The sequence below is a fragment of the Trichechus manatus genome, unplaced genomic scaffold (genome assembly GCF_000243295.1).
Source record: "Trichechus manatus latirostris isolate Lorelei unplaced genomic scaffold, TriManLat1.0 scaffold00031, whole genome shotgun sequence".
NCBI lineage: Eukaryota > Metazoa > Chordata > Mammalia > Sirenia > Trichechidae > Trichechus > Trichechus manatus.
Window position 1 is genome coordinate 4,324,175 of NW_004443967.1, and position 11,582 is coordinate 4,335,756.

At 40.7% G+C, this 11,582-nt stretch overlaps 1 protein-coding gene across 4 annotated transcripts in view; it reads right to left on the minus strand.

Moving 5' to 3' along the window:
• NRAP (nebulin related anchoring protein) overlaps nucleotides 1-11,582 on the minus strand; it is a 74,856-nt gene that overhangs the window by 42,114 nt on the left and 21,160 nt on the right. For all 4 annotated transcript variants that reach the window (XM_004374856.1, XM_023729888.1, XM_023729889.1 and 1 more), the window contains 6 exons: nucleotides 10,934-11,038; nucleotides 5,770-5,868; nucleotides 4,276-4,380; nucleotides 2,605-2,712; nucleotides 2,260-2,361; nucleotides 273-470 (listed from right to left, as the gene is read on the minus strand). In XM_004374856.1, coding sequence (XP_004374913.1) covers nucleotides 273-470; nucleotides 2,260-2,361; nucleotides 2,605-2,712; nucleotides 4,276-4,380; nucleotides 5,770-5,868; nucleotides 10,934-11,038 — 717 coding nt within the window. The remainder of the gene's footprint in view (nucleotides 1-272; nucleotides 471-2,259; nucleotides 2,362-2,604; nucleotides 2,713-4,275; nucleotides 4,381-5,769; nucleotides 5,869-10,933; nucleotides 11,039-11,582) is intronic.

Below are 11,582 nucleotides of genomic sequence, written 5' to 3' on the forward strand. Positions count from 1 at the left end.
GCTCTGAGCTCCAACTCCTCCATCATTGAGTCTCCATTCTCTCAACTATGTCTATATCTCTACCTCCCCATCTGTTCTTCCTGGGCCCAGTACACCTCCAGCCGCTCTTCCCAGTCTTCTTTAAGAATGCCAAAGGACCTTACAGTAAGTTTCCAGTCCCCCCGTTTAGAGTTACGTAATAGATTCATACACAGGTTCAAAATCCTTTTGAAAGTGTCACTGCATCCAATTATAAGAGATGCATGGTGAGAACAGGTGGCGCGAGGGCCCACCTCACTCTGGAGCCTGTAGGCTTTCTTGGCCCAGCAGGTCTTCATGTCTTCGGGCAACACCGTGAACTTGGGCAGTTTCTTCCTGTAGTCCAGGTCACTGGCGAGAGCCTGGGCCTTCTTAGCATGCCGCATGTTCACCATATCCATGGGCAGGTGAAAGCGCGTCTTACTCTTTTCAAAGCCTTTCTTGTATTCAACCTTGAATGTACAAAAACAAGGCCCGTTAATTACTGAAAGCCTGCTCTTCCGGGGGTGGTGTAAAAACACGGGAAAGAATTCCAGGTTTTAGTGAGGAATTTGTACTCTGGGCAAGGCCACCCAACTGTCAGAAATGTGTAACCGAATTCCTGGCTCTGTAAGGCAGCACAGCGGGGAGCTGAGCATCCATACCTCTTTGTCTCTGGAGGGAAGGCCTCTCACCAATCCAAATCTTTTTACCTGGCTGCTCAAGGAGAACACTGTCCACGGTTCCTGGAAAAGCTTTGAGAGGCATAATAACAAATCTTGGGCTCCAGAGCCAGACAAATCTGAGTTCAAACCTGGACCTGCCCTTTACTAGCTGGGTGGCTGCTGGAAAGTTATATCCCCTCTGTAAGTGCTCGTTTTCCTCAGAGGACTCTTGTGATAAGTAAATGAAATAGTAGCTGAAACATGCTTAGTACAGGGACTGGCACATGGCAAACACTTGATAAATGCGAGCCATGAGGATGATGATGATGATGATGGTGAGGATAGTGATGGTGGTGGGTGTAACGGCAGTAATGATGGTGACAATGATGGTGGTGGTAATTATGGTGACGATCGTGGGGATGATGGTGATGGTGGTGACAATACTGGTGATATGATGGTGATGATAGTGGTGACAATAATGATGGTGTAGTGCTGGGAAAACGTAGTGTGCTACAGTAGAAGGAGCAGAGCCTGTAAGTAAGAGTTCTAGGGTCTAATTCTCCACCCCTCCATCACTGCAATTAACTACCACATGAGCTTGCCAAAGACACAATCTTTCTGGCCTCAGTTGCTCCAACTGCAAGTATGAAATAGCAATGTGTCCTCTGTCTAAATTTAAACCAATCTCTTAATATCTCCTTATGCTTTGTGACTACACATTCTGTAGGCACGTCTGTAGGGCTTGTTCTGTAGGCACATCCAAAATGGTGACCCATACGCAACTGTCTTATTCTATTCAATCCATGGCTCCTAATGACTCATCAGGTAATTCTATTCATCGGCACCATCGGAGCAGCCCGTGCCAGCCTCCCAGCTTGGAGCAGGCAATTGTAAGGTAGAAGCCCAACACCCATGTGTCCATTTTGCCTGTTTAGCATTGGCAGGGAAAAGCTGGTTCGAAACCAGGTATCTCCCTTCTAGAAGAACTCTCCTTCTCCAAAGGCTTTTGGGAAGTGACATTTACCCCACTTACCAAGGTTAATCTCCAACCATTACAGCTAGTTACAAGGCAGCCTCATTTTGATTGGCTGGAGCCCAGACTGTCCTAGCTTTTTGTTGAATATTTTGAATACCCCTCATGTTTGTGACCATAGGATTCATCCGGGACACCGCCACAATAAACAGGATGCTTATGGTCTAACTCTCCTCGTGGAGTTAAGCTCCGTCAGGGAGGAACCTGTTATGTGTTGTTCATCCTTAGAGCCACAGTGTCTTACCCATAATACTTGGTCAGTCAACATCTATGAAATGAACAAATGTGGTCAAGCACCTTTGCACCTTGATCAGTAGACCCTGGTCACTCTTAGGACCACACACCTCATCTATTTTAAAAGAATAGTTATGCTTTAAAAGAATGGTTACGCTTTGACCAAAACAAAGAAACTGAAAAAGCCACTCATATAAGCCTGGAAAGAAAGGGGTTTCAGGTAGAAGGAAGTCAGTAAAAAGGTAGCAGTCCCAGGTGAAGTAGGCCCAGAAAAAACTTTTAAAGTAACACAACTCTAAGTAAAGGGCAGGAAAGCAGAGAAGAGTTTACCTCACTGCTCATCTTGGCAACCTGCAGGGAGTGCAGAAGCCTGGAGTCTGCGGTTCCCATGGCTCTGCCTTTCGTTTTCTCGTATTCTTCTTTGTATTTAATCTTGAGAGAAAGAAGAAAGTCTACTGTGAGTGGAAGAGAAACTTTGCCATCTAAGGGTCTCTGGTTTTAACAAATGCAAAGGGAACGATTCTGAAAAGACACCTCCCAGTCTTCTGCGAATCCAGAAGAAGATCAAAGTATTGTGATGTTTACGTCAACGGTCATTATTTTTTTCTGCAGGACCACTGACATTTTATTGGAACCATTGCTTATGCATTTCTGAGTTAATGAGAGAAAACCTACATTGCTAGCAAGCTCCCCGGAGGCTTTGGCGGCCAGCAGAGACATAGCATCCAGTTTCATCTCAAATCCTTTCCCCTTTGTCTTCTCCCAGCCTTCTTTGTACTTCACCTGACAAACAAAAGCACAGGTGAGTAGGAGTCGCTATCCCTATTCCTGCCAAAAGTCGAAGAGGATATACTTTTTTAAAAAGCAAAGTTGGTCTCTTCATCTGTTTGCAGAACAGAATCTCGGCTGTTGTTAACAAAATGATAATCATAATTACGAACACAGTTAATTGATTCCTTAGCTGTAGGGCCATGCAGGGCAGTGGTGATGGACCCAGACAAAGAGAAGAGTTATGTGCTCATCCTAACTCTGTTGTTTCCTAATCGTGTGATCACTTTACCTCGTTGGGCCTCAGTTTACCATCTATTAAATGAATATCATATTATCTGCCTAATATGAGAATAAACTGGATCCAGTATGTTAAAGCAGATTCTTAACTGGGAAGTGCAACACAGACATAAAGCATTGGCATGGCTGTGGTAGTAATAAAAACCAAAAAAACATAAACCAGTTGCTGTTGAGTCAATTCTGACCTATGGTGACCTCAAGTGTTTCAGAGTACAACCGCGCTCCGCAGGGTTTTCGTGTCTGTAACCTTTTGGAAGCAGATCGCCAGGCCTTTCTTCCATGCCTCTGCATGGATTCAAACCACCAGCCTTTCGGTTAGTAGCTCTTTGCACCACCCAGGGATCCACAGTAATGATAGCTATCATGTATTGGCCCCTTCCTAAGTGCTTTGTACTAGTTAATTGTAACGCTTTGCTTTAAGCCTGAGAGACTCAGAGATGTTAAAGAGCTCATCCAGGGCTACACGAGTAAAAAAAATGTCAGTGCTGACATCTGAACCCGGGTCCATCTGATCCCAAAGCCCATGTCACTAACTGTGTCCCTACAATACCTCCTGAGACTTTATGATAACTGGGTAATTCAATATGTAAAGTGCCTTGTCCACTGTCCAGCTTAGAACCCATAACCCATTGCTGCCAAGTCCATTCCAATGCATAGCGACCCTACAGGACTGAGTAGAACTGCCCCATAGGGTTTCCAAAGCTGTAATTTTTACGGGAGCAGATCGCCAGGTCTTTTCTCCCAAAGAACCGCTGGTGGGTTCGAACCACTGACCTTTCGGTTCGCAGCTGAGTGCTTAACCACTGCACCACCAAGTCTCCTTCTGGCACAGAACAGGAATTCAAAACAAGTTAGCTCCTTTCTTTCTTCTCTTTTCCCCACAAATTCCATTTAGAATGAGAAGCTAAATCACCCCCCACTGGTGACTCCAGGAAGAATCTGGTAGTTAAGATCAATCTTTTTAATACTTAAATGTTCCTCACACATCCAAGCACAAGTTAGAAGTCACCAGGATAATGGTGTGTGTGTGGATGTGTTTGTGTGTGGATGTGTGTGTACTGCTCACATAACAAGAATTAAATTGCTATGAGCAATTTATCCTCAGTGAAGTACCACATACAATGAGATAGCAAAATTCACATTTGCAGTGTGACGGATACCTTTGATGACCCTCTCCCAAGAACAGAATACTCCCTACCTGTTGGACCACCCTGGGATCTTTGTTTTCATTTCTGTACATAACCTGCCACCATGTTCTCACCTGTGTAGCTTGCTCACCTCACTAAATAGCTCGGCATTGGTTTTGGCCTTCACCAGCTGAGGCACATCCTGCGGCAATGTATAATTCAGCTTATTTTTCTCATAGTCGGCACGGTAATTCACCTGTTGGATTAGAAGTAAATCAGCAGAGTAAATGCAGAGTTTTTATACGGGCAGAAGGAAAACTTGGAGAAAGCTCTCTCCTTTCCACTTCCAGCTGAGAAGGAGTTTCTGGATTTTAGAAGGAAGCCTGTGGTTTTATACATGTTTTAAATCAATAGATTGAATATGCCAAACGAAAAGTAAAACCAAAGACCCTTTCAAAGCTGAGTTTGCAAAAAACGTCTCCATGGCTAGCTCACGAACTCTCCTTACAAGCACTTGAGGGTACATCTGGGTAAACTTTTTTATTTGCTGCAGTGCTGAACGTCTTGCTATATCCAGAGCAGATACTCAAAAAGTAATTATCCAATGGCTGCCTATGTTGAAAAAGGCTGTCTTAAATCACACACACACAAGAAGAGCCAACCACACTGAGCTTCTGTCAACAGTGGTGGAATAATACGTAAACGGATAGTGATGATGCCCGCACAGCATGATGAACACAGCCAATGTCACCGAATTTTTACATGTAAAAAATGTTCATTTGGCAACTGGTTTGTTATACATATTTTTCAACCCCAATAAAACAATAATAAAAAAACTTATCTATCCACGAATTTTTTTTAAAAAAGAGCCAACCAGACAATATGTGATTTCTTATGGAAGACCACAGCATCATCTGAGAAACAGTCTTGCCCCAAAATTATACCTGAACCGGATCGAGTCTATAGACCCAACTACTATTTTACAGGAAATGCAGAGGCCAGAGGAACACATTAAATGCACTCTGGGATGCAATCGGCAAAACTCAGACTGTGGAAACTTTACAGGACAAAAAATCCAGTTTCTTCAAAAAACAACTTAAAAGAACATCACAAAATGGACCTTGTTTGGATCCTGATTCAAACGAACTGTAAACAAATCATAACATTATGAGGCATCCGAAATTCTGAATTATGAGACAATTGTACAATGCTGATATTAAGAATTATTGTTAATTTTTGTTGGTGTGATATGTTAAAAATGTCAAGATATGTTTAATTTTTTTATCTTTTAGGGATTTATACAGAAATACTCGTAGATGAAATTATATAATTTCTGACAAAATAATGTGGGAGGGGAAGTGGTTGGGTACATAGATGAAACAAGACTGACCAGGAGTTGATAATTGTTGAAGCTGCATGGTAGGTACATGGGGATTCATTATGCTATTGGGTCTATTTTTGAATATATTTAAAGTTCTCAATAATAAAATATAAAAGGAGGGGGAGTCATTTCACGGGTATAAGAATTTTTCTAAGATATGCATTAACATTAATGAAAGTCAAATATTTGGGGAGTCAGATGTCCAGAAGCTGCAAAGCAATCACAAGACACACATATATAGCCAGGCAGGGGTGGGTCACTTACATCACTCAGTTGCTGGGCATTGATTTTGGCCTGATCAATCTGAGGAGTGCTGGTTACAGAGCTGTATTTCAGCTTGTCAATGTTTTGCCTGTAGTTGACCTGGGTAAAAAAAGGCATAAGAAGATGTCACTTGCTCTCTTCTCTAAGATTTCTTTAGCACTCTAGACTAAACAGAATGGTGATTATCAAACTTATTAGAAAAAGAATCAAAGATTCAGATTGGATTCCAACAGACACTCTAAGCCCACAGACAGAAAAACAGTACATTGAAGAGTTGAGTGACTTGAACAATCAACTCATGAAAAGGGTCATCCAAATGGCCAGTAAACATATGAGAAGGTGCTCATCCCATTATTAGTCAGATATATGCACATTAAAACCACAATGAGATACCCCTCCATGCTTACCTGGAGAGTGAACATTAAAAATGTTGACAGTATCAAGTGTTGGTTAGGATGTCAAGCTACGGAAACTCTCACGACACTGCTAGCAAAAGTGCAAATTGGTACAACCACTTTGGAAAAGAGTTTAGCATTTTGGCACATACACATATCCTATGTCCCCACAATCCTATTCCTAGGCACATACAAATGAAATGCATGCCCAAGGGAAATAGAAGCTGTACATTAAAATGTTCATTATGATGTTATTTGTAATGATTCCACACTGGAAACCACCCAAGTGTTGATCAACAGTACAATAGATAATAAATAATGGTATACTGATACAATGGAATTCTGTATAGTAATAAAAATGACAAACTAATGCGACAGGGAAAAAGATGGATGAATTTTATAAACATAATGTTGAGAGAAAGAAGCTTGATATGCAAGTATACATATTAGATGATTACGTTTACATAAAGTTCAAAGAACAGGCAAAACTAAACTATATGGTTCAGGGATGCATTGTTAGGTGGAAAAGCTACAGAAAAGAACAAAGATGATTTCCATAAAAGTCAGGATAGTGGTAACTTCTGTGTAGAGTGATGAGGTTGTGATAGGGATTGGGTAGGGTATGTGTCTTAGTTACTTAGTGCTGCTATAACAGATATACCACAAGCGGGTGGCTTTAAAAAACAGAAACTTATTTTCTCACAGTTAGGAGGCTTTAAGTTTGAATTCAGGGTGCCAGCTCTAGGGGAAGGCTTTCTCTCTCTGTCAGCTCTGGAGAAAGGTCCTTGTCTCTTCAGCGTCTGCTTCCTGGTTCCTTGGAGATCTCCATGTGTCTTGGCATCTATCTTCCCCCAGCTCTCTTGTTATCTTACATTTTTTTCTCTTTTATATCTCAAAAGAGATTGACTGGAGATACACCCTACACTAATCCTGCCTCACTAATGTAACAAAGACAACCCATTCCCCAATGGGATTATAACTACAGGCATAGAGGTTAGGATTTACAACACATATTTTTGGGAGACATAATTCAAGCTATAACAGTATGTTTGAATGACTTCTGTCTTTGCTCTATTTCTTGATGTGGAAGGTCACCTTAAAATCATTCAATCTGTATATCTACATTTAGTGTACTTTTCTATATGTCTTACATGTCACAAGAGATTTAAAAAAATGAATGAGGGACAAAAACTGCAACCAAGGCCATGCAGGTGTCTTTAGTGGGAGGTGATGGAGCATCAGTGGCTCTGTGTGGGCTCAGTCCTAACATGTCTCCACTCAATCCAAAAGCTCAAATCATTCCTCAATGTTCTATGAGCAGAGTCGACCTCAGCTGGGGAGTTTTTTGGTTCAAGCCACTCACCAGAACAACTCATGGTTTATCTGGCTTGGATGGGTTCTCGTTATAGGAATAGGGAGTTGACAATTCCAATGTCTGAGATGGCTCCTATGTGGGAGAGTCTGCTCCATTCCTGTATGGGAGAGTGTTTCCTAGAGGCAGACAATTCCTGAGAGGCTCAGGAATGTGGATGGACTGGTGCCAACTCAACGGGTCACCTGGCATTTCCAGCCTACACACCTGACTTACAAAAGCACCAGACATGCACACCCAGCCCTGCCTGGCCCTCCCTTCCACCTCGCCAGAGCCCCCAAGGCTCTATGCTCATGCTTGGCCTTTTCATAGAAGACGTGGTTTCGGAAGACAAATGTCCAGTGCAGCCTGGTACTCTGACCCCCTGGTTTCCCATTACTGTGAGATATTTAGGGCTAGTGAGTTTTTCTCTTCTAAAAGTGCAAATTGCCCTTCAGAGAGTTTAGAATTATTGGCCATTTGCACACAAGAATGTACTTATTTAATCATCTTATTTTCCACCAAACACACTGGCCCAGGACCCACTGCAGAGAAAATGGGAACTTCGGCAAGGGAAGGAAAGAAGTACATTACTGGAACTGTTCCAGATGCTTTACATGTATGAACTCATGTAATTCTCCCAACTGCCGTATCAGCAGGCGCTCTTTTTATCCCTATCTTACGAGGTGGAAACTGAGGCACAGAGAGTTGAAGTGACATGCTCGAGGTCACCCAGCTAGTAAGCGTCAGAGCTAGGATTCAAATCCCAGCAGTCTGCCTCTCGAGGTGGCTCTTAATCTCTGCACTATAAACATGGTTCTACCAAAGCTACTTCCTGTTCTACCACAACTATTACTTGTTATTTTACAAATTGACTAGCGGTTCCCAACAGCCAGAGCTAACATTGTTTATACAGGGAAATGTATCCCAGGCGCAAACAAGTGATTTACAAATTAACTTCTAGAAGAGGATCTAGGAAAAAAGAGTGCTCTTGATGCTTGGGCTCATAGTCCTTCGCTAAATTTGGGGATAAAGGACAACATTACTTTGTGGTGAGAAAAGTTTTTGCGTATTCTGAGTTTTGGACATAGTTTCTGTAGGGAAAACTAGGAAATCTAAAGTCATTTCAATGTCAGCTATTAATGAGATTAGTGTACAGTGGCTTCTTAATGCATTACTTCAGAGGGAAAAATTATCATCTCATAATAGTCTATTAGAATTTAGAATTATGTATGATGTGATGAAAACTGTATTTTTTAAATGGCGTATTCCTTCCTGATAATTCTGCATTAAGTATGTTACAGAGCACAATTACTTTTCTCTGCAGGACATAATTAACAGTCCCCATGATTAATCAAATCTATGCAACATCACAAATGCTTGGTCATTGCTTCAACCTACATTCTGAAAGGCCTCTTTATTGAGAATAGAGTCTTATCTTAATGTTATTAGTGTTTATAAAATTCATCTGAAGGGAATGCTTTCCAATTAAGCACTAATGCTTGCTTCTTCAGTTTCATAACCATTTGACCACCAGGCAGAAAAAGCAACCACAAATGTTCTTGTAAATAGACTCCGAAAACTTCGTGACTACTAGTCTCTGGATTATATATACCAGTTGCTGTTAAGTCGACGCGGCATCCTGGGTCTGGCTCAGATGCTGCCAGTTTAGAATCTACCACAACTTTCTATTAATATTTATGATTCAGTCTAGTTTAATTCTTATATCAGAGTTTCCCAGGAGATGGCTGCGTTTCAGGGGCATGGCTTGATCCAGAGTCTTATGTAAACAAGTCATGTTCTAATGGGAGTACAACATTGTAGGAATCTATCCCGATTTGTTGGTGCTATTAAGCATGGGTCATAGAATTCTACTGCAAAAGCACACACATTCGAATGAGCTGCTTTTGAGTCTCAAGATTTCCAGGTAATGTATGCAATGAAGAAAGTAAGTAGCTTTGGCAATGGTCAAGTCTGATGTTGGGTCACATTAAAATGCAATGAGTAAGTCAACTCGACTGAAGTTTCTGAGAAAACCTTAGGACCTTTATAACTCCTCTACTTCCCACTCTCCTGCTTTATTCCATATTTGCAAAACTCTTTCATCCATTACATTATCATTTGCCAATGATTGTCCTTCATTGTTCTGGATACTGGAGTAGACACTGGAAATACCCAGCTGAATACAAAGTTGCTCCTACTCTCACGGGGTTCACCACTTAGCAAAGAAAGAGAGAGATTTGAAGACCTATCTACCTACAGCAAAAACTCAAGTCAATTACAAAGAAATATGAGAAAAATGTCTACCCTGGGCATTTGATAAATATTTGTTAAATTAGTTGTTAAATGATTGATTGATTGGAGATAACCCTCACTGACAAAGATATGCGACACCACTCAGTACTAAACTATCTTTTTTTGTTTCATTTAAGGGTTCTTTACCTCCAAGATTTGCAACCTGGCATTTGCAAACCTATAAACTGGATTAACAAAAGCAAAGAGAAGTTAACACAGATTATACACTATGGGAAAGACAAGTACTTGATCTGTTCTGACCATTAGTTTGACCAATGCCTGGCCATGGTAGGTCTTCAACGAACACTCTGATGGAATAAATGAATGAATCAACCAACCAGCTGCAAATAAATCACAAAAGCTTTGGAGGCTTTAGGAATTTTTTAAGATAGCAGATGATTTTTATCCTTTTTCTTTATACTTTTCTCTGTTTTCTAAATGTTCTACAATAAACATGTAGCAAAATTTTGTCATCAGAAAATGATAAACTTAATTAACTGTACATATTTTGTTCGGAGCAAGCCAAACTACAAATAAATGTAATCACTGCTGTAATAATGAAGGGACACATACACTTTTCCAAGTGTCCCCGAGGAAAAATTAAGAAGTCCTGGTCACGCACTGGTTAAGCGTTCAGCTGCTAACCAAAAAGTCAGCAGTTCGAATCCATCAGCTGCTCCTTGGAAATCCTATGGGGCAGTTCTACTCCGTCCTATAGGGTCACTATGTGTCAGAATCAGCTTGACGGCAACAGGTACAGGTTTTAAGTCCTTAAATATACCCCACCCCAAAGCTTAAAAAAAATAAATAACTCATCATTGCTAAGTAACAATTCTTTTAAACATACCCAGCAGACAGGGCCCACACAATTTTAAAAGGAGAAACTGAATCTTGGGTTATTCTGAAGATGAAAACCAGAGTTGTCCCGATTTTACACTGAAAATCTAAGAGCTTCCAAGCATGCGTAAATGAACTCCCGAGTGGAAGAGTTCCACTTTCTCAATCCCTCCCATCTCCTACAAGCTGTTGTGTCTTGTTTCTTTCCATTTGGCTGCCCTACAATCCCTCCATAGGAGGAAGTGAAGAACAATAGAACAGAAAGAGCTAATGGAAGACGACTTACATCTTTCAAGGGAACCAGTTTCATGGTGGTTTGATAGGAAGGAGTAAGAGTGGCTGGGTAGTTGTAGTCAACAATGTCGTGTTTATAATCGGCCTTGTAGGCAATCTGAAACACAGAAAAGACAAGAAGAAATAAATGATCCCCACACTTCCTTTGGACTCTGTTTGAATGTGGTAAGAAATGGTTAAAAAATAACCCGAAACAAAATCAATTCCATTTCATCACCTCCAAGGAAAATTAAATTATGTTCGCACTTCTGCCTTTAACTAATTTGAATTCTTCTCCTTAATTAATCCAAAATTAGTTAATGTCCATCTGTAGCCCACCTATTTTATCTTTCTTATTACAGAACTCCTTATAGTTTTTGTCAAATAGAAGCATTGCACACAGGTATACAATGTAAGGGTTTATTGACTAACCCCAAGAAAATAAATGAAATGTCAAGAGTCTCCAAAGTATTTTTTTTTTCCTAAAGGTCAAATTTGAGATTCTCAAGCACAAGAAATTTGGTATTTCTTTGCTTTAAAAAAGAAATTTGTTTCATTTAAGGGTTATTTACCTCCAAGATTTGCAACCTGGCATTTGCAAACCTATAAACTGGATTAACAAAAGCAAAGAGAAGTTAACACAGATTATACACTATGGGAAA